Source organism: Zootoca vivipara, chromosome 12 (assembly GCF_965207765.1).
Source record: "Zootoca vivipara chromosome 12, rZooViv2.hap1.1, whole genome shotgun sequence".
Taxonomy (NCBI): domain Eukaryota; kingdom Metazoa; phylum Chordata; class Lepidosauria; order Squamata; family Lacertidae; genus Zootoca; species Zootoca vivipara.
The window spans coordinates 26,408,564-26,435,663 of NC_142595.1; the positions used below are offsets into that span (position 1 = coordinate 26,408,564).

Here is a 27,100-nt window from a genome sequence, read left to right on the forward strand (position 1 = left end):
TGGGTGTTCAATTTCTGTGTATTTGCTCTCCAGTCAGGGGCACCAGCTCCTGGGGGCCAAGCCCTTTTGGGCCTCCCCAATATTTTGGGGGTGAGGGCCTGCCCCCCTTTTCCAAAGAGCGCTGGGGCAAAGCATGGAGCGGCTCCAGTGGCTGGCTTCTCTTCCTACTGCCATGGAGGGGAAGGAGGGTTGAAGCATCCTCCCACCGGTAGCAGTGCCAGGAGGAGGAGCCGTCTGCCATTGAAGCCACACAGCTGCTGCATTTGGCTCCACCCTTGGCTCCTCCCGGCATTCTAATGTCATGCACATGACAGGATGTGTGGCATCACGCATGTGACATTGCCGCCCTGCCCTCCCCCCAGTCGCCCTTGCAAGCTGGCGCCCCTGTCTCCAATTATTTTTCAGGCAAACTCTCTACCACAGAGAGAAATGGTAGACACTGTTTGATTGCTTCATCTCTCCAGTACAATAACTTTTGCAGACAATATATTTGAATGCTAACATCAGCAAATATTTCTTTTATTTTCTAGGGTTGTCCTTAAAACTAGAACTTTTGCAATGTTGTTATAAAAGTTACCACTATTGTTTCCTATTGTTAATGTCTGTTAAATGTATTAGTTGCTTTATTTGCCAAAGTCTGGTCATTGTCCAGTGCTTCTACTACATTAAATGGGTGCTTCTCCATAGACTGATGTGGAAGTTAATGGACAGTTGAATCAGGCATTAGTATTTTCATTGACTATTTTTCAGCCCCAAGGTTGGCCACAAGTATTGAGATGGTTAGCAAATTTCAGTCTTCCTAAAAAGCTAGATTAATTCAAAATAACTTTGCTTTGTCTGTTTCCTGGTTTAGAGATAATGTATGTGATAAATTTAAGCTTCCCCACCCCCCAAAAAATCTCACTGGAATTAATAGTGCACAGGATTTTGCACAGTTGCCCTGATCTAGTGTGGAAATAGGTTTTCTTGGGTTGCAATGGGTCTGCCTATGGTGTGAGGAAAAGGGAAAGACTTTCCCTAGCAATGTGATAGGATAGCCACTGGTGTTTAGAAATACATGCCATTTTCTGTTAATCGTGCAGTTCTCTGGATCACATAATGACTGGATATTATTATTATTATTATTATTGATATTTTAGCTGATAACTCCTTTTAGCTTTATGAGTTGCAAGTAGCAATACTAGTGGTTTTTAATAACACTGTCATAGGTCTGATGTGCTGTTTTTTCCACATATAGACTGTCACCAGAATAAGCCAAGCTGGGACAAAGTCAGTCTTCTCACAAAGCGGAAATAGCCGGGAAGTAACGCCAATCCTTGTTGCACAAACACAGAGTTCAGGCCCACAGACAAGGTATGAAATGTCTTCCTAAGTCTGGATCATGATTTTGTTTTTTTTAATTCATAAACATTTTATATGTTTCATAGAATAAAATTATATATGTAGCTTACATAAAAAAAGTATCACATTCAATAACATTTCCAAAAAACTAGATTAAAGCAAAATTATACACCATAAATAAAAATAAAAATCAAGTTGAGTCCAGGAAAACTTATCTCTTCTTCACAGTGTACCTGAAGGAAGGCATTTCAGAAGGTGAGTCCTATACTTGAGAAGGCCCACTTCTGCATTGTCACCAAGTGACAATTCACTGGTCAAATCAAATCAAATATGTTTATTCGGCTGTACGCCCATCATAAAACACAACACAACAAAACAAATCAAATAAAAACCACAGACTCATACAAACCACAGATAATATAACACAATTCACAGCTCACGAGGACAAAAATTAACAATTCAAAAAACATATCTTGAAGGTTTAAGATTAAGATTAAAAATTTAGGCGCCTAACTAAAATCAATATCTGATGTCATTAAAAAAAAAATTCTTATAACTATCAATAATCAGCTAACATTCCATTCCGTCTCTTGTACGAGAGGACGGCTGTTAGGAATTTAGCAACCTGTAGAGTGATATAAGGGTCCACATCTTGAAGAACCCAGGCTAGCTGAAGGTCAACTGGATTATCAGCCATAGGCTGGATTATGGAGTTTAATATACTAGCACGAGCCGAACTGTACATAGGGCAGATAAACATAACATGGTGTAAAGATTCAGTTGATTTCATTTCGCAAGCACACATTGAAGAGACTTGGCCCTTAGTAAATCTATGTCTCAGCACATTAGTTGGAAAAACATTGAACCTAGCTTTAAGGAAGGCATATCGATGAGACGCGGCCGTAAGCGTTGTTAAGTAGGATGGAGTACGGTAAATAGGGGTTATGCCGATATTTAACGGTGAGCAGACTCCCCCGCCAGCTAGACAATTTTGGTATAGCTCCGCATCATCCAACCTTTGGTTTATACACCTTTTTGCTGCATTTAAATCCAGTTTGAGCAATTCAGAGGGAGAGATCTCATAGGACAACAATTTGGCATGGATTTTTCCGGTCCACAAATTTGTGAAGTCATCCCGCCACATGCATTGAATAAGATAGTGGTTCGGGAGTTTATGCCATAGGGATATCCAGTAAATCAAAACTCGCCTCCATAAGACTAACTCAACTGAAGGGATCTTCATTTCTAAACGAATAGCAGCATTACTTACGCATGTTGGTAATTTTAAGAGTCGACGTAAGAATTGGCTTTGAAGCGACTCTAAAGGTGAGAGATTTGCAAAAGCAGCCCATAAAGGGGCAGCATAGGCCATTGTAGCCAACACTTTAATGCTATACACTTTCAAGGTCGCAGGGATGAATAGGGCCCCCTCAGAAAAGAAAAAACGGAGGAGGGAGTGCGATAGGGCTTTTGTCTTGTTTTGAAGGTATGCAACATGCGCTTTCCACCCTAAATTATACTGAAAATAAATTCCTAAATATTTAAATTTATGTACTTGTTCGATTTTCGTACCCTCCAGTTTCCATGAATAAAGTTTACGACTCCTTGAAAATATCAGTACTTTGGACTTGGTGTGGTTGATAGACAGATGATTAAGAGAGCAATAAGTTGCAAAAATCTTTAGTGCCCTCCTTAAACCCACTCTGGAGTAAGAGAGTAGCACCGCATCATCTGCATAGAGAAGTAATGGACAACGATAATCAGCTATTCGAGGGGCATGGATAAATTTTTGTGAGTCGGCTAATGGGTTCCTCATATCACTGATAAATAAGTTAAAAAGAAGTGGCGCTAAGATACAGCCCTGGCGTACTCCCTTATTTACTGGCACTGGGTTTGTTAGGTCGCCAGCAGGGGTTAATCTCACCCTGGCCACAGACCCGGCGTGAAGTTGGGAGATAAGCCACAGAAGTCTTCTATCTATACCCCAACGGGCAAGTTTATCCCATAGTAATTTCCTCGGGATACTATCAAACGCAGCTTTCAAATCTATGAAAGCTGCGCAAAGTTGGCCCCGTCAAGGTGACGAGTATTTCCGGGCTAAGTGATGAAGAATAATTGCCTGATCTGTTGTGGAACGGTTTAATCTAAATCCAGCTTGCTCGTGCTTAATCAGGTCAGCCTCAACTGACCACTTCATCAACCTTGCGAGCAAAAAACGGGCATATATTTTCCCAATGGATGATAGCAGACTAATATTCCGGTAGTTCCCTGGGTCACCGGGGGGGCCTTTTTTATAGATAGGAATTATAATGGCCTCCTTCCATGTTTCTGGTATTGAGCCCGTGGCATTTATGGCGTCGAAGGTTTTAGCTAAAATCCCTGCCCACCATGCAGAGTGTAGCTTTATAGCCTCAACAGGGACCAAATCCGACCCGGGAGCCTTACCAGTTTTCAGCTCAGCTATCAATTCTAAGATTTCAGCAGGGTCGGTGTTGGGCCAGACAGGAAGGGGATTAGAGGAAGGTCTCCAGTGAGTGGTCGGAGCTTCTGCCACTGAGAAATATTTTCTCAGGAACTGCTCCCACGTAGGGGCCGGGATCACCGTTAGGGGATAATTCCTCGTTCTTCCCTTTATTAAAGACCAAAATTTCCGGGAGTTATGAGATTTTGAGGCAGTAATTATAGTCTGCCAACGATTTAGTTGCCATTCCCTTTTGGCCGATTTCTGGGCCTGTTTGTATGCTTTTTTAGCCAGGGGATAAGATGGAGGTAAGGCAGGAGCACCGGAGAGTTTATAGTCATTATATATCGTGTGTAGATGGAGTCTGGCTTGTTTGCAAGAGGAGTTGAACCAAGGGGCGCCAAATTTAAAATAATGGTTTTTAACTCCATAGGCTGGAGAAGTAAAAAAGCGAGTTAAAACTACTATCAGGCAAGAAAAAAACCTCATACACTTAATTGGATCATGCGGGGCTATTCCTACGTCCGGCTGGTCGCCAGGAAACTTTTCTCGGATAAAATCCCTATATCTATGGGCAAGGGCAGGGGACCATTTAATCCCCTTTATTTTAGTAGTCGACTCCTCAATCACCGGGATTGGGTGGGAACGGTCGAGCAACTGCCAGTCAACACATAACTTGGTTGACAGGGGAAGATGGTCACTAAATTGAGCATTGTCAATTTTAAAAGAGGTGACATTCAAAAATAGATCCTGGGAGACCAATACATAGTCAAGGACACTGTTTGATTTTAACCCTAGATGGGTAAATTCTCCTGGAATATCTGGAGGACATCTACCATTTAATATAATTAAATTTAGGCGTAAAGTCATCTGATAAAGCATCACTCCCGCCTTATTGACTTTTACATCCTTTGATATTCTAGTGGGGATATATACTGGATCGTATGTTTGAGTGCCGGGGTCGACCCACCATTTAGACTTTATAAGAGCCTCCCGATTTGAAGCTATCCGAGCGTTAAAATCGCCTCCAATAAGGGAAGGGACATTTGGAAACTTAAGATAGCAGGAAAGTAAAAAATCCTCTAGGGATTCCCATCTAGAAGTCAGATCAGCTGCTAACCCTCCCGGGGGGAAATATACATTTGTAACCAATAAGGAGAAGTTTTCACCAGAGATCAGTCCGGTAATAGCATAAGGCGGCAATGCATGCACTAGTGAAAGTTTAGCCCGAAGTTTAAGAGAGATACCAATTGTAAGGCCACCTTTAGGGCGGCCACCACTCGCTGACGGGCTAGCAGGCAGACATATAGACTCAAAGCCATTTATCTCAATTTCCTCCTCCACCCAGGTTTCTTGTAATAATATGATAAGAAAGGAATTAATATATTTTTGGAATTCTGGATCTAATATTTTACTTTTCCATCCAGCAATGTTCCAACTTAATATTGTAGGCTGGGGATTCCTCTCTCTTCTGAGTAACTGTCATTCAGAAGGTTGGTTCAACTTTAATACGGGAAGAGGGGAGCCACTAAAAAAATCAGTTATTTTCCTCTGATGAAAAATCCCTCGCAAAAGCTGAATGGGAGGATTTGCAAAGTTATCTGACTGTTGAACTTGGCCACTCATACCTCTAGGAGTAGGACCTTGGGCAGGGGAGGTCCCCTTTTCCAGAGAGGTTTGGTGGGCCACCAAATGCGATCCAGCTATCTCGTCAGACGTTTGGTCTCTCTGTGGCCTGCTACTGGTCTTTTGGACTACTTGATTTATGTGGCCTGTTGGGTCTTCGATCAGTTCCGTCTCTGGTCTTGCTGTTGAATCCATAATACTCCGCAATGAGGGATGAGGCTGGGAGAGTGAGCTGTTTGGGAAAGTTAGCAAAGGTACCTCTTCTCTTGTTTGGTCAGTGCTATAAGAAGGTTCCAGGTCGGGCATCGATGAATGTGTAGAAGGGGATTTTACCTGTTGTGATATGTCATGAGTGCTTTCTTCAGGAATATTTTTCGAGGGTGAGTCATGAAACTACCTGCAGGGTCTCCACAGAAGATCCTAAAGCTCAGCTTGATCTGCACTGGGAGAGGCAGCCTGCTAGGTATCCTGGACCTAAGTTGTATACTTGAGGATGGCATGGAGGTGACAAAGTAGACTCTCTTCACCACCAATTATATACCAGTTATACACACAATTATTCGCTCTATGTATGTTGACTTGCTCACACAATAAGGCTTGCACCCCAGCTATGGCACAGCTTGTTTTATTGCCTGGAGCCCCCAAGTAAACCAGGGGCTGCCCAAGCATAACAGTTCCAAAGAGAGCACTCAGGTATCAATGGTCTGCCTTGCCTAACCAGTCCGTAGTGAGACTAGGGCCTTGGCAGACTTGCTGGTATTGTCTTCCTGTTTCTAGGTAATTTTTTCTCCATAGCTTTCTTTTGCTGTTGTCATACTCCCCATGTTTCTAGTTAGACATTAGAATGGAGTGGGGTGGGCACATACCATGCATGCCCTAATTTCCACAAGGAGTTGTTGACGGTTGCACTAAGAAGTTTTGTTCATTCTCTCTCTTCAGTACAACTCCTCAGGTATTGAGCCCAACCATTGCTGCTCCACCTAATGTGCTGCCTCGAAGAAGTTCACGCCTATTCTCTAGTGATAGTTCTACAACAAAGGTAAATGGGACTGCAGCTGCTGTGATGCCCTTGGTAATCAGATATCTCATGTGGATGGAGAGCAGTTGGAGAATCCATATATTGCAGTAGTATCACGAGGAATGTAACAAGGGCCAAGATGAAAAGCAGAAATGTTTAAGAGGGCTACAAATCTAATTAGAATACAAACAAATGTATTGTGGCATAGAATCTGCTTCAATTGGCTGTAGACCATGAAACCATGTGTCATAAAAAATATGGCAGTCTTTAAGGTGCTACAAGATCCCCTGGTTTTGTTGCAAAACAGATTATCATGGTAAACTGTGAAAACAATACCATTACAGAGAACACTTCGCTTCTTCGGTTGTAAAGATCATAGAGGTCTGGCCTTTTCTGCTACTCCATCTGTTCCTCCATCCCTGATCATAGCTGGCTAACCTGTTGTTTTGGATTTTTACCCTTATTCCCTGATGGAGAAGATCACTTCTAGAAAGCATGTATTCAAGCCATACTTGCAAATGTTCTGCAAACAGTTCTACTTTCTGCCAGTATTCCTAAACTCATGGGTTTTTCTACCATTATCCATCTTTTCTTTGTTGAGCAGCTCATATTGGGCGAGAACTGCTTGGTATGCAGAACTGAACTCAAATACTCATTTTCGTGCAGCTTTCCCCAGTGGAGATGAGAGCAAAGGGCACAATAATAGAAGCTGGATGCAAAGCTTTTGTGGGCATCACAGACCCCATTGGTCACCTGGTTAATACTGCTATATAAATGTTCATCATTTTTGGTATCTTGTATTCAGTAATATATATATGTACTGCACAAAATCGCAAACTAGTCCAGAGACATCATACTTAAAATGTGACTAAGTTTCTTCCAAACCCCTGTGTGCTGGTGCTTAGTTTGATGCCTGCTCCCTCATTCTTGCACACTGTGTTCTGAATAGCAGACAGGTCACTGGAGAGCTCTTCTATATGATAGGAGGTTGGATTGGATTGCCTTTTCTCCCTTCCAGTTTAGTGATTCAAATTCCAGAAAGAACGGTACGTCTAGATTTCTGTCCCTGAATATTATCCTTTGCTGTTTGTTTTGGTTGCAGCGTAAAGAGTTCTTAAATATATTTGTTCTTTTCTCATAGGAAAATAGTAAAAAGTTAAAAATGAAGTTTCCGCCCAAAATTGCAAACCGAAAGACAAAGTGTAAAACCAATAAAGGAGGGATCACACAGCCAAACATAAATGACAGTTTGGAAATCACCAAACTTGACTCGTCCATCATTTCAGAAGGAAAGATTGCCTCTGTAACACCACAAATCCAGGCATTCACATTACAGAAAGCAGCAGCAGGTGTGTGGACTCTTCCTAAGAATTCATTTGTAGTAGTAAGCCATCCCAAAGGCTGAGGGTGGAGAATAAGACAAAAGCAAGGGGGGAAATGCAGTTAGAATCATGGCAAAATAGTCAGTGAAAGAGAATTCTGTAATGCTTCTTCATATCTCCTTACTGCAATTTTTGGCATAGAGAATAATCCAGTTAGCGCTTTCTTGTAATGTGTAACTGTGGCTCAGAGTCAGGATTTGAATCTAGGTCCTAGTCATCACCTTGTTCACTAGACCACATACTGGAGTTTTATTTATTTTCTATTTCTTCTTTTGGCTTCTTGAGAATATGTTCTGTTTTTGAAGCTATAGGGCCTTTAGGCTGGTACTTTCTTAATCTCCTTTGTTCTCCTGTGTATTTATTGCATTTTTCTCCTAGAAGGTTTGATGAGCCTTCTCCGTGACATGGGGAAAGGGTATTTAGCCTTGTGTTCTTACAACTGTAAAGAAGCAATTCATATACTGAGTCATTTGCCTTCTCACCACTACAACACGGGCTGGGTACTGTGCCATATTGGAAGAGCTTACTTTGAGCTTGCGGAATATATGCAGGTGAGCATGATGTGGAATGCTTCTATTCTGTGCTGCATGTCTGCCAATGTACTGTACAAAAAAGTGCTCCCCCATATATTTTCAAGGTCACTTAACATAGATTTGGATATTACTCTCTCGTCTTTGAACTATGCAACATCAGTTCCTAGTTTGAGGAGGCCTCTGCATAGTTAGTGCCTTTCGTAGGACCCTCTCCTACATACCATTCCCCAAGTGGGCTTAACAGCAACAGGGCTTCTCTGGTGCTGGGCAGCCTATACACTCTATCTATTGGAGTAGATTTAAAGTTGTGGTCATGTATTAACATATGAGAAGGCAGCATCTTCTGTGCATGTATGGAAGGGCTGTCACACAGAAGATAGAGCAAATTTGTTATTTTTTGCTCCAGAGGGCAGGACTAATGGATGGAAAGATTTCAGCTAAGTATTAGGAGAAACTACATGTAGGTAAGATCTGCAACAGTATGTCTTGGGAGGTGGTGGTCGAGGTAGAATGGATAACTGTCAGGGATGCTATGGTTACCTCCTGCATTGTGCAGAAGGACCTCCAAGGTCTCTGTGATTCTAAGAAATAAAACCCTGATGAGAAACTATATGGATGAATTGTGCACACACAATAATCATCCAAATGTGATCATGCAGAAAGTCTTTTAATTCATGTTGTTGAAATGCCACTTGTTAATTTTGCTTGTAGGCGGAGAGGATATTCTCTGAAGTAAGAAGGATTGAAAACTACCGAGTGGAAGGGATGGAAATCTACTCAACAACACTGTGGCATTTGCAGAAAGATGTGGCTCTTTCGGTGCTTTCAAAAGACTTAACTGATATGGATAAAAATTCACCAGAGGTATCATCATGGTCATTTTGTTGTGGCATTTTTAAAAACACACTTAAGCCTCTGATTCACCTCTTGATTGTGGAAAAGGCAAATTAGAGGTTGACATTATTTTTATAAAAAAATCAAGTATCCACAAAGGTGTTGCCATGTAAACAGGCACTTCAGCACCTGTTAAATCCAGACTTGTTGCATTCTGTCTTTTCCATTGCATCACCTCCTCAAAAAATGGGGGGAAAATACTATCGTATGTCTTCTACCATTTTGCTTTTCTTCCTTCCAGGCATGGTGTGCGGCAGGAAATTGCTTCAGTTTGCAACGGGAACATGACATTGCCATCAAGTTCTTCCAGAGAGCTATACAAGTTGATCCAAATTATGCCTACGCCTACACTCTCTTAGGGCATGAATTTGTGTTGACAGAGGAACTTGAGAAAGCATTAGCCTGCTTTAGGAATGCAATTAGAATGAATCCTCGGCACTATAATGCCTGGTAAGAACTATTTCTAATTAGTTAAAAACCAGGAGTGGGAGAAAGAGAGGATGAAGAAGCAAAAAATGTATGAGTTACAATATCCCCAATGATAAAAACTTTAGGTGTCTACTTGCAGTCTCTTTGGGATCCCTCTTTTTGTCTCCAACTTTACCTATCCCTGACTTGCATCCAGTTGACATGCATCTGTCCTGACATAGTTGGCTCTGAAAATGACTGTGGCATCGTTAGGGTTCCATACCACTACCAGGAGCACGTGAAAAGTTGATTATGCCATTCTCCCCCCGTTATACCTTCTCAAATGTGTAAAGCTCAAAACATTAAGCAAAAAGCCTTAAACAATAAAACAATCAATAATAATAATAATTAATTGGCATGAAACCACCATATATATTTAAAACTGAGCATCCTCAAGCAATCGTTATCTCTACCAAGCTTTGGAAACTCAAAAGGGTTTGGCTTTGACAAACACATTTCCCATGTGAGATGTTGGAGAGAACAGGGAACACCTCTGTATCTGCACTGCACCTCCCTTGGGGCTCCCAAGCAGTTGATTGAAGCATAATCTTATGCATTGTGCAATACACCTTAGATGCCACTGCACTATAACATATATAACCATACCTCCCCACTTATGTGAGGGTTGCTGCTGTGCTACATTTTATTTGACAAAATGACTTACAGAATATTATATTCCTGGTAATAGGATGGAACTCTTACCATGTCAAAGCAGTTCTGAGCAGCTGCCATGGTTTATAGGCTTATCAAAGGTAGGGAGAGAAAAACTTAACTGGGATTGTAACAGGGAGAGTGTATTTGAACTAGACTGTGCTGAAACCATCATATAAAGGCTTTGCTTCAAAATAGAGAAGCAGAATATTAACATACTTGTATAGATACTGTTAGAATTATGAAATATTTTTCATTTTATCTGTGTTGCTCAAAATCAACCACTCAATTAATGTTGTGAACTTACACTCTCAGCCTATTGAAAGTGTCATTCCTAATAATATACAAGCTTGGTGCCTAATACAGTCTTGTTTTAAAATTGCTAGGTATGGGTTGGGAATGATTTACTACAAACAGGAGAAATTCAGCCTTGCAGAAATGCATTTCCAGAAAGCACTTCATATCAACCCTCAGAGCTCTGTCTTGTTGTGCCACATTGGAGTTGTAAGTAAATTATGCTTCATTCTGCCCTTGGCCTGAACATAGACACTGGCAAATCCAAACACTGAGTAAGCATTGTCCTTTTAAAACAAAGAAATAAATCATTTCTTTTTTAGGTTCAGCATGCCCTGAAGAAATCTGAAAAGGCTTTGGATACTTTGAACAAAGCTATTAATATTGATCCCAAGAACCCCCTCTGCAAATTCCATAGAGCCTCAGTATTATTTGCAAATGAGAAGTATAAGGTAAGCAATTTGCAATGAGGTTGAGCTGCACTTTTGAGTTTCTTGGACAGCAACCTTTTGTGTTTCCTTTGAAAGCTTGGACACACTCTACAGCCTTTGCATAACACCTGTAAGGCAATCCTAAACGTGTTACTTTAGGAGTAAGTTCCTATGAAATTGTTGGATTTTTTTCTTTCTTTAATAAATTCTGTGGGCTCTGGGGTCTGTTCTTATCTAATTGCCTCCTCATACAAGTTGTGTTCCACAGTATCAGTAGATCTCACTTTATCTAATGGGTCCTTCCCCTGTCATGTTGCTTATAGCAAGTGTTTATGGTATAATGTGATTCCTAGTTTGGGAGAAAGGGAGAATGGATATATTGAATTAGTCTGGATCATTTAATCATTCTCAACAAAATATGCTGGCCATCTACAAGCTGGCACTAAATTCTTTGACGCTCATGCAATCATGTGCCTCAAAACTCTCCCAGCTGTTCATATAACCCACCTTCCTTTTTGTTGTAATTATACCAGCTCTCTTGCCCTGGTTGCTGTCTATTTCTTGAACCTTGTTATACATCTATCATCCCACTTTGGGGTGGAGAGATCTATCTCCCCACCCCACCCCACCCTGCTCAGTATCTATTAATTTCCTGCATACCCTGGTCCCTTGTGGATGTGTTTCAGATGCCTATGTGCACATGAAACCAAAAGCCTTGGTGTTTTCTAGCAAATAATGTTAGAAATTCTAGCCCATGTGTCAAACAATTAACTAGGATTGGTGGAAAAAATATTTATTCGTATTGTACTAAAGGTATCAGCTCTAATATTGTTATATGGTTCATAATCCTCAGAAAAAAACTGCTCAATGGTTTGGGGTCTTTTTTTTGTCACTTCAGTATGCTTTACAAGAACTTGAAGAACTGAAGCAAATTGTTCCCAAAGAGTCTCTTGTTTACTTCTTAATAGGAAAGGTAAGAACCAGCCTGAGAATAACCTTCTAAATTATAGCAGTAAGCTGGGTTCCCTTGCATTTTCTGATTCAAAGAAAAGTGAGGTGATTGTTGATGATTATGGGAAGGGCTTTGCTATACAGGTTTGTGCTCATAGATTATGCTGCACCAGGCTTCAACAATGGGGGTGCCCTCAGGCAATTATGAGTGACTAGCCCTCCTGCCAACTTTGAAGCTGTGGGGCAAAGACCATCCTGGCAATTGCGTGCCAATCTCCACCCTCTCTTCACCTCCAAAGTTGGAAGGGAAGTTTGGCTAAGTGGGACCAAACTGACACCCACTCACCCCACTGTGAAGCAGTGGAACAATGTGGAATTCTTGATTGCCACTGTACAAAGAGAGAGGCTTGTGAAGAGGTTTGCTAGGCAGGGGGCTGGTGACTATAATTTTTGGCTTAGCTAGCAAGGCAAGCCCCAAAATGTGGATCTCTGCACACACAGATAAGCAAATATTCGGGTACCCTAGTCCCAGGCTGTGAAAAATTTAAAAATAAGTGCCAGCACTTTGAATTGGGCCAATAAATGGACAGGAAACTAATCTGTTTCCAACCTGATCCCAGTTAGCTGTTATTGCAGCTGGAAGGTAGGCTATCTAGAAGAAGAAAAACTGATCCTAAACATCTGCTGCCTTGTGAGATGTCTTCAGGAAAATAAAATGCTAAGGACTAAGCCCTACTCTAATCCAAAGTGGAGTCCCTAAAATGGTTGGATGGTGCCATGTACGCCTCCTTTGTATTATCTGGAAAGGCAGGCCCATGTATAGTGCATTATAATTTGGAGGCAGCCAGAGCACTGGATAGCTGAGGGTGGTTGTTTCTGTCCAGAAATGGCATGCAGCTTGAATTCTGTTGTGGAAGGCACTCCATGGCCAGCTTGAGTCTTGGGAGACAAAGCTGCATCTGCAATATCTCAGAACTGCAAACTTGTTCAACCCCATAAAGAACAGGTTGAACATTGTTGCCTGGATGGACAAATCACCCTCCAATAGCAACTCTGACATTTATGTGGAACATTCCCATTTGGTAGAGGCAAGCATGTATTGCTGCAAACATTTAATTTATTGACATACATTGGAGTTGATGATTGTTGTTTCTCTAGGTTTATAAAAAGTTGGGGCAGACCCATCTCGCACTGATGAACTTTTCCTGGGCAATGGACTTGGATCCCAAAGGAGCCAACAACCAGATCAAAGAGGCCATTGACAAGCGGTACCTTCCAGATGATGAAGAGCCTGTAACACAAGAGGAGCAGATCAGTGAATGTTGCCCATATGAGTCAGGCAAGTCTTCTTGATGTCCCCCCCCCCTTTGAGGCAAATGGAGAGGCTTCTCGTTTGGATAACTTGAATGTGTTGTAATTGCAGTGGTCTTAGCACTTAGCATGGCTGTTACTTCATGCAACGTGGAGTCTAAAATGCCATTTTCCAACTTATTATTCAGTTTTTTAAAAGCAATTTGCTGGCTCTTATGATTGGAAGTTGATAATAAACAAACAAATAAATAAGCCTAAACCAAATGAGGAGGCTTGAGTCTCAAGGGGAGCAGACATCCTGACATTCCTGGTGCATAACTGCCATTTTGCTTACTTCCATACGGTACCCTTGCTGTTCCTGCCATCCTCCTCTCGGCCACCGTTATTTAAAACAAATACGTAGTATTGATGTATTTGTGCAAATTACAGTGGTACCTCGACTTACGAATGACTCGACTTACAAATGTTTTGACTTACGAACGGAGCTCCGTCCGCCGTCTTGGATGCAGTTTAGATAGGATTTTTTCGACTTACGAATTTTTAGATAGGGTTGCTTCGACTTACGAATTTTTTCTCCCAATGCATTCCTATGGGATTCGACTTATGAATTTTTCGACTTACGAATGTGTGTTTGGAACGCATTAAATTCATAAGTCGAGGTATCACTTGCTTTTCCATAAGGCCACAGATAAATATGAGCTGTGTTGGGTCAGCTCCAGAATATGTTTGCAGTCTCAGAGCTTTTTCTGTGGTGTAATGTATGGAGTTTTGGACTAGGACCAGAGAGACCCAGGATCAAATTCTCCCTCGGCCGTGAAGTTTACTGGGTAGCCTTGGAGTCAATTACTATTGTTCAGTCTAAGTCAAGGGGGTGTAATAAAGGGCTAGCAGTGTACATTGTGTCTTGAGCTACTTTAAGGAAAGATGGGCTGTAAATGTAAAAATGAATGAATGAATGAATGAATGAATGGCCTCAACTGGATAATGTATATGAAATACTTTAACAACTAAATATTAAATGCTTGGCTTAAATGCTAAATTGTTTCTGCTATTAGCATCACAAACTGACTGAAAGTTTTATAGGTAGTGCAGGCCATGTCCACATAGAGACTGAGAGTGTGGAAACTGAATTGTGGACATCTCAGGCAGGAGCAGTTTGCTTATGGAGAGGTACTGTATGGTGCTCTTGAGCCTTGCAAGGGGAGGGCAGGTTGGCAAGTAAAAAAAAAGATATAATATGTGGTGTACATAATAATATAATATATCCCATAAATTGGATTGGAACATACTATTTAAGGTCTGCTATAGAATGGTCTGTTCATACAAGATATTGTCCCTACTTTGTGAAATGTGCAAGAATTCTAGAAATGACTTAATTTGTTTGTATGTTTTGTTTTCCTTCCAAAAGTTGGCACGGATGAGTCCCAGGCAAGCAGCATGACTGACGCGGATGACACACAGCTCCATGCAGTAGAAAGTGATGAATTTTAACCTCAAAAAGGTGGATTCTGAGCTTGGATGTATGACTGACTGATACTGTTGGATTCTTCCCTTCTCCTGCCACAGAAACAGCATTATTCTCGTGCTCCACTGACACCCCAGGCACATCATTCATCAGATTTTAATTGACACAGAATTAATGGAAATGAATTTTTGGGTCATTATTTGACTCTTTGGCTCTTTCATCTTTATAAACATGATTCTTTGAGGAGGAAAGACTTTTTTTAAACCTCCTTTTTGCTGAGAAACCTATCATGGAAAAAAAAAAAAGATTTGCTATATGGGAGCTGAGAGATGTGGGAAAGTAACTGATGAAGCAGTTTCTTGCTCCTTCCCCAGAAATGTGTCTTAGTTTTGACTCTTTCCTCTTCAGTAAGCAGAGACCATTTCCACGTTCTTCAGAGACAAGTGTGGAAGTACAGGACTGGAATGTGTTAAAGACATTTCTGAATACTATTAGAGTGTAACTTAAATGCCAGAGAATGTAAATGACCTTAAAAACAACAGTGTCTCCTGTGAACAAACACATTACAGAATATATAAAGCCCAGCGTCCCTGCTTTTAGATATGTCAATCTGCCAGGATAGAGACTTCCATAAAATACTTTAGTATTCCACCCAGGAGTTAACGTTACCAAACTAACTTCTAAAACATCATTTGCCGGTATTTGTAGGCAACCGAAGTCCATAACAGGATGTTGGTTGCTTGTCGGGTGCTCCTTGCAATTGCACCTGGCAGTTGGGAATATAAAAATGCTATCGCAGTTGTAAACTCCTAGAGAAAATAAGTGTGTAGATTTGCAGTGTTGAAAGAATGCAATGAAATATATCCACAACAACAGAATGCCAAGAAGACAATGGAAGCCTTAATCCAATCAAAACCTTACACTGGTGGTGCATCCCCCACCTGTTTGCGGCAGTATCCCCTTCAAAACTATTTTGTAAAGTGTTGTCTGAATGAACAGATGCAAAAAAAAATATTGTGCAATTATCTGTCTCCTTTTTGTTTTTTGTTTGGTTTTTTTTTTTAATCCTGTAAGTTTGAGTACTTCCGATGTCTTGTAGGAATTTAGACCCCAGGAGGCTATTTCTGTGAGGAAGGATGCTAGGCTGTGTTAAAGAAGCCAAAATTTTCCTCCTTTGTAGCACTCCTGCAACAAAGGTTGGTTGGCCTTTGTGCAGTGACCATCAAGAAAGTGTATGATAACCTTACAGTTTTAAAGAGCAAATTATGCACAATAAAATGGTTTAAATTTCACAGAAATGTATTGTGATCAGTTTCCACATCTTTTAAAGGCTTCAGCATACATTTTCGAGGGTCGTTGTATTTATAATTAGTGAGCTCAATTCCTGAACAGACCTGCAGGAGTCAACCAGACGGCAGTGGTCCTTATGTAGCCAAAGCAGCACCGTCCATACAAAAGAAGAAGGTGTATTAGCAGGTTTGGGGGGACCCCAAGGTTTGCAAGGTTAAAAAACAAAAAACTTCAATAAACACCAAACAGAGGCCCAGTAAGGACAGAACATGCTCATTAGGCACAGGGTAGGAGATAGACTGAGGAGGAACAAATTGGTGGGAACCCAAACTTCTCCACACTGCAACTTTTTGTTGCAAGCTCCGCTTGTACTTTACTGTGCTCATTTTTAAAATGTTTATTAAGGTTTTAAGACTGCAATTTGATACCCTCTTACCCTGGAGTAAGTCCCATTTAACTCAACAGGATTCAGGCTGACATGCACAGAACATTGCTGTTACGGTAGTTTTGTTGTTTTAGAAGTAGGCATGGAGATTGTAGAATTCTACAATGGCTATGCAGAAGTTGATCTTTTCAGAAATACTTTTTAAAGATGTGAGGTCATCTGTTACATTTTCCATTTAATGAGTGGTTATATTTTGAAAATAAGTTGTTAATTAGATCATTTGATATGACTGCTAGGATGGGAGTGCTTTCACATATCACAAAATAAGATCAGCAGACTGGCTTAGTGGCTGAAAAAAGGTGGAGCAAAATTAACAATTGGATGAAAAACAAGCAATTAAGTTTCCCAGAGGAATTTTTTGTTACCATGCCTCATTTTATTTTATTTTATTTTCAAATGTAAAATGTTTATTTGTTGAATGAGGATTCTTGGCTACCTTCTTTTTTATTGCATTACATGTTTGAATTCATGTTTCACAATATATTCAATCATTGCTGCTAATTTAGCCTAGTCCAGTGACTTCAGCCTTCAGTTAGATTCCTTTACCATGTTCACAAAGAACTTTAGTTTGGGGGATATAGAGCCTAGTGAGAAAGAGGAATTCCCATGTCCAGCAACCTTGTAATACAACATTTATGCCCCAGACTTGTATTTTAGGTACTATTTCTCTATAGATGTTTGTGCTGCTTTTGCTGCAATATTATGGGGGCCATATGTGAACAGCAGTCATCTCCTTAGAGAACATCTCCCAATTTGCTAAATAAGCAGAGTTTTGCTGTTGCCCAGGTGCTCTATGCAGAAGCCTTAATTTTAAACTTTCATTAAGCATTGCTGCTGAGTTCAAATCTGAGTTCAAAGGTAGCACATATGGCTGCTCTATCTGAAAAGCACTTCAGATTCTTGCTGCTTTCTTCTTCCTTGTTACACATTATAGACCTGGAATAGTAATTCATTAAGAAATGGCTACAAAAGGGTTGGAGTCTCCAAATCCTGCATGATGTCAGTCAACAGCAGCTTGTGCACTGTCTCAACAGAGACCCTTACCTGCCCGCAGACTGTCTCACCAGAGTGGTGCATGCTCTGGTTATCTCCCGCTTGGACTACCACAATGCGCTCTATGTGGGGCTACTTTTGAAGGTGACTCAGAAACTACAATTAATCCAGAATGCGTCAGCTAGACTGGTGACTGGGAGTGGCCGCTGGGACCATATACCTCCGGTCCTAAAAGATCTCTATTGGCTCCCAGTACATTTCTGAGCACAATTCAAAGTGTTGGTGCTAACCTTTAAAGCCCTAAACTGCCTTGGCCCTGTATACCCGAAGGAACATCTTCACCGCCATTGTTCAGCCCAGTCATTGAGGTCCAGCTCCGAGGGCCTTCTGGCCGTTCCTTCACTGCAAGAAGTAAAGTTACAGGGAACCAAGCAGTGGGCCTTCTTGGTAATGGTGCCCTCCCATGAGACTAGGTTTTTCCCTTTAAAATAATGTCAAAAATGTGGAGGCGTCTTATACATGGAGGCCATCTCCCCCCATTTTCTTAAATCAGAGTCCCCCCAAATAGGGGGCGTCCTATACATGGGAGCAGAAAAATACAGTACACAACTTTCAGAAGACAGCCCTGTATAGGGAAGTTTTTAATGTCTGATGTTTTATATGTGTTGGAAGCTGCCCAGAGTAGCTGGGGCAACCTAGTCAGATGGGCAGGGTACAAATAATAAAATTATCATTCTCAGTGCACGAATGGATGGGATTCATCAGCCATAAATATAATGGGGAGAATGAACGAAGTCTGGGGCAAGTTCTGAGGGCCAGATTAATGGTCGTTGTTGGTGCCCATTGGGACTGGTAGGACAGAAATTGGGAAGACCCACAATATGTGGAGCCAGAGCCGGTAATGACCAGAGCCATCTTAATTCCAGTTTTGTCCCCATCCTCCTTGGTGAGTTTTACAAGGGCAACGCTAAGACTAAGGAGGAGGAGGAAGGTGACAAGCAGTGTCGCCTCGCTAATCTGGGTTGGGGGCTGGCTGAGGGCAGACTGAGGTTAGTGGGGCAGGGCCCCATTCTCCCTAATGGACCAGCCACCACTGCACCAGACGGAAAGGTTTTGAGGGGCCACATTTGGCCCCTGGATCAGAGGTCCCCCACCTCTGTTCTGTAGGCCGCTCTGCCTCCCGTCTCTCACCTTTGTTCTTCACCTTCTCTAGAGAAATCTCGCCAATCTCTCTGAGAAATAAAATGGAACGGGCTGATAATGATGTGGAACATGAAGTCAGTGACATTATCCTCCTATTTACCACAGGCCCTGATCAAATCCTTAGTGAAATTTTGAGAGAACTGGAAAGATAGGGCAAATTATCAGGATTTCAGGACTGGGCCTGTTGCGAATGGTTTCAGAAAGCGCCAGAGCTGGCCAAACACATTTTGCTCCCTGAGGCAGAGGGGCTAATGGAGTTCCTGTCATCGAGACAGGGTGAACGGGAGCCAAGGCTAGTCAAGTTATTTTGGCACCTGAGGCAGAAAACCCGGCAAAACCCTCACAATAAGAAATGCCAATAACCATCAATTGGACGGCTAGCAGTTTGCTGCCCTTCCATAACCCCCTTGGTCGCCTCATTGTAAATAAGGTGGTGGGCAGTGAGGCAAATTATATTGGTTGTGCCCTTTTATACTCCCTCCCCATGCCAAAGATATTGAAAAAAAAGGGTTGTTAGCCTTGGGCACCTCCAATCTCACCACTTCTGCCCCTCACTGATCTTCCTGAAATCCCAGGGATGTTTTTAAGAGTCATAAATGGAAATAAAAAGGTTATTAATTTAATTTAATACAATGTTGTCATACTTAAGAGTAAACCCATTGAAATCAAAGGCTTAAGTAGCTCCAGTCAATTTCATTGGGTCTGCTTCGAATATTTTCGTTGGGAATCACCCACCCAATGTACTCATGTTGAAATGATAATAGTTCAAAATGGGTGCAGTGCAACAGTGAACAGTAGTGGTTGGTGCCCATCGATACTGGTAGGGCGAAAGGCAGGGAGATTAACAGTAGGTGGAGCCAGAGACAATGGCAGACTGAGCCACTCCTTGGACTGAGGCAGGAGGTACTGAAACAGGAAAGTAGGGCTGGCCTGGAGGTGGACTGAGGTTGGTGGGACTGTGCCCCATTTTCCCTCATGGGCAAGCCTCCACTGGTACTGAATCTATGTTTTTAAAATGGGATTTATATATGTAGGTTTGTCATTTCATAAAATGTATGTCTCGCTTGATTGTAGGAAAAAGCTCAAAGTGGTTTACAAAAAAAATAACAAAAACATCACTTAAACATTTTCCACTGCAATGTAAATTGTGAAGAAGATAAAACCACAATAAAACAGACTAAAACAGATTACAGCTCCGAACAACTGATTAGGCTTGTGTATATAAGAATGCATTCAGCAGGCACCGAAAGGAATACAGCGAAAGCACCTGCCTGGTATTAATATTATTATTTATTGAATTTATATACCGTCCCATACCCAGGGGTCTCAGGCAGGGAGTTCCGAAGTGTTGGTGTTGCCAATCTAAATGAGTTTTTACAGATGTGGTGTGGGTATTATGTGGCACTTGAAAAAGTGACAATTCCGCTGATCAAAGTGGTTGAGTGGGCACATCTGGGGTAAGGCAATATCGTAGGTAAACAGGTCCCAAGTTGTTAGGGGATTTGTATACTAATACTGTAGAAACACCTTGAACTCTGCCCGGTAGCAGATTGGCAACCAGTGCCCTCCCCTGAGCACAAGTGTTATGGGCTGAAAAGGCCTCACTCCTGTCAGTAATTGTGCTGCAGCATTCTGCACTAACTGCAGCTTCTGGGTCAAGGATAAAGGAAGCCCCACATAGAGCACATTGCAACCTTGAAGTAACCAGTGGCCAGACTCTCCCGGTTTAGGAGTGGCCATAGCTGCTGAACTGAACTAGTTGCAGTTGGTAAAAAGGCACTTCTAGCCACTGAGGCTACCTGAGCCTCCAGTGACAGAGCTAGATCCAGATTATTTAGAACAGATTAAAATAAAGTTATGGTATGTACACAGCCAAGGTCTGTGGCCATCACTTTTCACAGGAAGCCTTTAAATTAGAAGATGTGAAAGCATGTTCCCCTCCCCCACTAGGTCTTCCAGCTTTAACTTCGTTATCTTCCATGGCCAGAGGACTTCAGTTTGCAGTTAGCCCTAAATCCATTGCTGTTTCTGCAGGAGTTGCTGTGTGAAGGGTCTATTTAATGGGAACCTTCAGCAAGAGAATAATGCCCCAAAGGAAAAGGTAAGAAATTATCCTCTGCAACTAGGAACTTTGTTAGGAACGGCCCGTGGGGCTTGAGACCTGGGTCTTTTGTGCTGCTTCTGAGATCTCCCGTTCCTTCCAATAAACCATTTTTTAAAAACAAAACAAAAATACTTTGATTATACAGTGACTGGGCACACTGCAAACCACAGCTTGAGACATCCCACCCAGGAAGTTGGTTGGTATCTGTCTGTCTTGAGAGACAATGGAAGAGTGCGCCTTTGGGGCTGATCTGTTGGAAGATTATAGTGTCTGCTGTGGCTGTAGCGACTGATACGGGTGAGACATGTTTTGTTGCAGCTAGGGCAGATGAATGCGTCTGACTGTGGTGCTGCAGAAGAACTATCGCATTTATTCTCTGCGTAACGCCTAGTAGTCATTCCTCTTCTGGTCACTGCGATTGTTTGCAAGATATTCCTGCACAGCAGGGTTGATGTTGCCAGTTTTCATGTGACGTTTGCAGACATCTTTGTAGCGCACAGTTGGTCTGCCAACGGGCCTGGTGCCTGAAGCTAGCTCCTCATAGAGCAAGTCCTTGGGGATCCTGCCATCTTCCATTCTGTAGACATGACCAAGCCACTCACATGCTACCCTAATTTGCCCAGAGGTAATTTTATGTCACTGATGTTTGCCCCAATTCTTGAAAGTACCAAGTAACACACCTGAGTACAGACTATACATTTCAATAATATTTAAAACTCATTGCTTCCCCGAAAGAATACTGGGAATTGCAGTTTACCTCTCAAAAAGCTACAATTCTGAGCACCCTTATCAAACTACTCCTCCCAGGATTCTTTGAGGGTGTGTGCTTTAAAATGTATGATGTTCACACAGGAACTCTGTGTTGCTAGGTAGCTATGTTAAACACAATAATAAGAAACCATCTCAATTTAGTGACTGAATTAACTCGCTATTGTGAAAACAGTTGTCTACTTATAAATCTGCTATATTTTGGCAGATGTTCATTCACCCTAGCTTTGTATTTAACAACTCACTTGGTAAGCATAGGTGACCAAAAATTCCATGCACATGGCAGAGGAAAGACGGAGCATGAGCTGATAGAAGGATGGATCCCTCCTTTGGGAGCCTGCTTGGTCTCCATGCTAGCTGCAGAGAAAGTATTTTTTCCCTGTTGTTGTTGTTTAGTCGTTTAGTCGTGTCCGACTCTTCTCTGAGTTATTCAAGCCCCTTCGCCACGACAAGGCATTGATCCATGAAGGGGATTTTTTTTTCCTACTAGAAGGCAAGTTTTCAAAAGTAAGTTGCTAAAAAGTTAATGGTCTGAGTGTCCATTGTGGATGCAGAAGAGGAGACTTTCCCTTCTTTGCAGCCAAGATGGCAATGCAGGCCTCTGCTTCCTTAGCAGGTGCATATATATTTTTTGGAGGCTAGCAAATTTTGTGGGATTATTTTATAAAGCTGTGCTACATGCCCCCTCCGAATAATCTGATTTCAAGCAATGGGAGAAACGAACTGGCGAGCTACTTGCCTTCTATCTACAATAAGGCTTCTGTGGCTCCCTCTGTTCCAGCTTTGAGCTCAACTCACTACTTTCAGATCAGGTGAACTTGTATGTTATGACATTTAAATTAAAATCTTGTGTGGATGAAAAATCAACACATTGCATTTTAATTCTTTTTATTTATTTAAATATTGTACAAGAGTACATTGAACAGCGTGCCTCAAGCATTTCTTTCTTTTTTATGCCTTGGGTACACACCTTGAAAAAGCTGACAGTCTTTACATATCCTCGTTGGCTTGCAGATCACCTAGCAACAGTTTTCTTTAAAAAACAAACAAACAAACTGTAAGCTGATTAAAAAACAGAAACATAATAATAACAAAAGGAATATCCATCACCTTTCCAGCTCCCCCTTTTTTGGAGACACACTCAAGGCAGGCCAAACCAAAACTAGGATCCTTGCCAGCGAGACATACACCCATCATAAATCTTTCTGCTCGCCTCCCCCACCCACAATGTCTTCTCCTTAAGAGGTTGGCGAAGACCCCCGAGCTTTAGTTGCAAATCGCACCCCAAACCCCATTCCTCTCCACTTCCTTCCTTTGGGCCCTGCTGGAGCGCAGTGACGGAATATGCAACATTTCTCCAGTGGAGCTTTTTTTTTTTTAAAAAAGGTTTTGTTTCCGGGAGGCCTTTAATTGCAAAGCCCCAAACAAGGGGAACCCATAACAGTCTTAAGGAACATTATTATGATGATTATTTTGTTTTCTTCAGAGGCAATACACGCCGCCCTCTTTCCTGCCTCCGATCTCCTTCCTTGCCAGGAGACATCCCCCCCCCCCGCCTATCTGACAGAATAGTTGCACAGGCTTCGCCTATTGGAATTCATCCTGTGTGTGGACTGTTGCATTCAGTGTGGGCTCCTCCAGCTGCTCTCAAGAGGGAGAGTTGGGGGGCAGATGCAAATAACTGTGGTATAGTGTGTGTGGGGGGGGATGTGGTTAAATGTGGGGAGGAAGAGGATGAAGGCGCCCCCCCCCCCAAAATTCTACATCTCTCTCCCCTTCCCTTCCCAACATCTCCGGGAAACACAAGCAAAGGGAGGGATAGAAAACCCGAGGTATCAGCATCAATCCCGTCCTCCAGCCCCACCCCTCCGCCCCTGACTGACGCTCCTTCCTCCAACCACGCCCGCCCAGGTCCTCCCCGTGGCCAATGAGAACGGAGGAGGGCGGAAGACTTCCCACCCACCCCTCCACTTCAAGGCTGGTTGAGCTGTGCAGGTAGGTTGCTGGGGGGGTCTGCGAGCAGCTTCCGACGGCCGTGCGAGGAAAAACACCGGGGAGCCCCAATTTCAAGAGGGGGTGCGCGTGAAGGGGGGGCACAGCGGGTGTGGGGGGCGCAGGTGAGCAGGCGGGGATGGGAGGAAGTTGGGGGGCAGAGGGGGGTGGGGGCGTGACGTTGCAGATGCATGCTACCGGGTGGAGAAGCAGGAGGAGGAATGTAGCTGAGGAAGGAGAGGAGAGGGGGGGGAGAGAGAGAGATTAGGGGGAGGTGGGGGACCCCCACCTCCCTCCCGTCCCGTCCCCCGCGCGAGTGCTTCTCGCATCCACGCGCGGGCATGCACACTCCGCCCCGTCCACAGAGCGCAGGGCCAAGTGGCTGGTGGGAGCCCCGCGACTGCAACTTTGAGCGGGCAGGAAGAGAAAATGGGGAGCGAGAGGCGGAGTGCGCAACCCTCTAGCCCTTGCAACTACTCCGAGGCAGGCCATGGGGGGGGGGGAGGAGAGGATGTGGGTTTTGTTGGGTTGGGGGAGAGAGGAGAGGAGGAATGGTGGGCATGGTTATACTGTAATGGTGCGACTTCTCTCTCCCCCCCCCCCAAACTCCGCCACTCACTTCGGACCCCACAGAAGTGCATTTGGCCCGTGGGATAAGGCGCGGTGTAAGCAACTTTCGAAGTGCGTTGCGAGGAGTAGCTGAAGGATCAGCCTCTGTGTCCGCCCGTCCATTCTGCCCCACGTAACAGCGGGGTATATATCTATACAGTATACCCTATGTAGGCAACTGGCTCCTCAAAGCAGGCCAGACTAGGGGACCTCCCTGTTATCTGCTGGGCCCCTGTCGGGATCTGAGCAGTTCCAGGAGGCGGTTTCCTTGTGGCCTGGGCCAGGCTGGGTTTGAATCAGGGTCTGCCCCAGAGTCTTGCCCCGCTGGCCTTCAGCCCTGGAAAAACACGAGATTTATTATTTATTTATTTATTTTCACCGGTTTTCCTTTGCCACTGAGGAAGGGCAGCCTTCCTCTTACAGGTCTGGGGGCTTTGGGGCCAGAGAGTGCAGCGTCTTGGTGGGGTTGGACCCTGATGCCTCTCCATCTGGAACTTAACCGGCAATGCTGGAGCTCGTGCGGATTGCCAGGGAGCTTGGAAACCCCTTCGAAAGAAAATGAAAGAAATAATCTAGATGTCTTTAATGATTTTTAATTAGTATTGTTGCCATTTGGCAATAAGAGCTACTTGAAGGTTGTGATCCTAGGTGGAGTGGGGGGGTGGGAGAGCATTCCCAGGATATTGTGGAAGTAGGAGAAGCATGACAAAAAAAGTACTATAATTTTTTTTTAAAATCTTAAAAGTAAGGGGGACGTGGCATAGGGAAATGGCAGTTGCTCAGTGGTTAGAGCATCTGCTTTGCATGCAGAAGGTCTCGAACCTGAGATCCCTGGCATCTCCAGGTACCGGTAGGGTTCTTCCTTGGAGAGCCACTGCCAGTCAATGTAGTAGTTAATACTGAGGCAGATGGACCATAAGTCTGATCTCAACCTATGGACCTCAGCCCAGGGTAACTTCCAATGTACTTAACTTTAAATGTCTTCTTACCATTCCCTCAAATTTGCAGTGATGTGCAGTGATAGATTTTTGTGTTTGTGCAAACAGAAGCATTGGATTTTTTGGGGGGGGGGAGCTTAAACATTAAAGATAGTTGTGGTAGTTAAATTCCAGTGAAATTCATAATTCCACTGTAAAACAAAGTTGGACTAAGTAACTAAAGGAATTAATTTAGCCCTCCTCCCCATCACCCAAAGGACACACAGACATTATTGGAGGAAGGGTCAGGGGAATACCGCCTCCTTACCCCCTTCTATTGCAACAGATGTGCCTTATAGAAAGAAACATTGTAGCACCCAAGGAGAAGCCAGTTGCTCTGAATTTTTAAGGTGATTAATCCCTTGAGCGTTTTAAATTGGGTGCTAACATGTTTTGGATTCCTCATTGTTTTTCTGGAAACAAAATGAACACACACAGGCACACTTCCTTTGAGCACAAGAGCATTCACAGACGCGGGAGTGAAGAAGAACTTGTAAGATTGGTAGTTTCTGAGTAGTCAGAAGAACTTGCAAAAGTAGGGTTTTGTTTCAGATTTTTTAAAAACCTCTCTGAAATGTTACATGTACGTACCTTAGAGCTGTATCTGCTCTGCCTAAGAAACTGGAAACTTGACTTTTGGGTGGGTGGCGAAATTCCCTCCTATCACCTGCAAATACCTGTAATATGGAATACTGTACTAGTAATGTGGACTGATACTGGTGTTTTACAGCTGATCTATTGCAACTTCCCTGGTGAACTGTCTTCCTTTATAAAAGGAAACAAAAGTTTTGTAGGCATGTTTACTTACTGTAAATAAATCTTAAGGCTGCCAATCCAAGATTTTGTAATATTCTATAATCTTAGTAAGCCACTGGGTTTTCTTTAGCATTTAAATATGTCCTGGATGTTGGGAAATGTTTAATGATATAGGCACTTAGCTGAATAGCAAAGGTTTATTTTCCATTGTGGATTTTATTGTTGTTAGTTGCCTTGGGCACTTTTTATTGCAAGGTGGGCTATGAATTTTAACAAATTCAGTGGAGTACAAAGCACAGTCTTCCCAAGTATGAGATTTTCACAAACGAGCTGCAACCCTTTTTGTCAGAAGGGTAGATGATCTTTGACATTCACTTTTAAAATTAAATTTTATTGAATGTAAAAGGTTGCTGATTTGATTTGTATATTGCAGCAAAAATGTTTTACAAAAACAAAAAACATCCAGGAGCAAATTCAAGACACATCAGAAGTGTGGAAGAGTCGGATTTTAAAAAACATTGCTTTCAGCTGGGCAGTGTTAATTTCAGTTGTGCATGGTTCTTACCATTTAAAGAAAAATAGTAGTTTGCTCGGAAAGGCTAGTTTTGGATACAATCTGGAAATAAAACTATAGTTATAAATTTTGCTATATGGAGGAAGCTTCTGCTGTGTCTATGTGGCAATAGGTCCTTCAAAAATTCATAGCTATGTATTGTTAGCTATATCAGTTGGGATTATTTTTTATTTGCAATTAAAACTTCACATTAATAAATATGTTATTGGTAGTGCAAATAATCGGGGGAGCAGCAGCAAGATAGGGCAACAATAAGCTGTTGTGAGTTTCATGGGACTTGGTTGACAAATGCTTGGAAGTGTCCTGAATGCCTGAATGTGGAGTCTTATTTTAAGTGTGGTATATGTTAACTCTTCTTTTAATTCAACATGGCATTTTAAACACCAGATTCCAAACCCACCTCCTTCCAAGCTAGCATACTCACTCTACGTGTAAATGTATTTTTTGGCACACATCTGCCACCCAGGTTGTATTTTGGGTGGGGATTGTGTATAAAAATTGGAAATGCATAAGTAACTGCTATGCCTTACTCCAATAAGATCGGTGTATGGGCTAGGCACTAT

General features: G+C 42.6%; 1 protein-coding gene across 4 annotated transcripts in view; it reads left to right on the plus strand.

Moving 5' to 3' along the window:
• Positions 1 to 16,124, plus strand: part of CDC27 (cell division cycle 27) — a 31,509-nt gene extending 15,385 nt beyond the window's left edge. The window contains exons 9-20 of one of the 4 annotated variants that reach the window (XM_060281512.2): positions 1,238 to 1,353; positions 6,368 to 6,467; positions 7,588 to 7,795; positions 8,207 to 8,379; positions 9,073 to 9,225; positions 9,497 to 9,705; positions 10,761 to 10,878; positions 10,992 to 11,120; positions 11,998 to 12,072; positions 13,209 to 13,393; positions 14,449 to 14,531; positions 14,770 to 16,124. In XM_060281512.2, the coding sequence (XP_060137495.1) occupies positions 1,238 to 1,353; positions 6,368 to 6,467; positions 7,588 to 7,795; positions 8,207 to 8,379; positions 9,073 to 9,225; positions 9,497 to 9,705; positions 10,761 to 10,878; positions 10,992 to 11,120; positions 11,998 to 12,072; positions 13,209 to 13,393; positions 14,449 to 14,531; positions 14,770 to 14,852 (1,632 nt within the window). In that variant the 3' untranslated portion in view covers positions 14,853 to 16,124. The remainder of the gene's footprint in view (positions 1 to 1,237; positions 1,354 to 6,367; positions 6,468 to 7,587; positions 7,796 to 8,206; positions 8,380 to 9,072; positions 9,226 to 9,496; positions 9,706 to 10,760; positions 10,879 to 10,991; positions 11,121 to 11,997; positions 12,073 to 13,208; positions 13,394 to 14,448; positions 14,532 to 14,769) is intronic. The other 3 variants (XM_060281513.2, XM_035135442.3, XM_035135443.3) reach the window with 3 other exon arrangements.
• Positions 16,125 to 27,100: the final 10,976 nt, after the last annotated feature.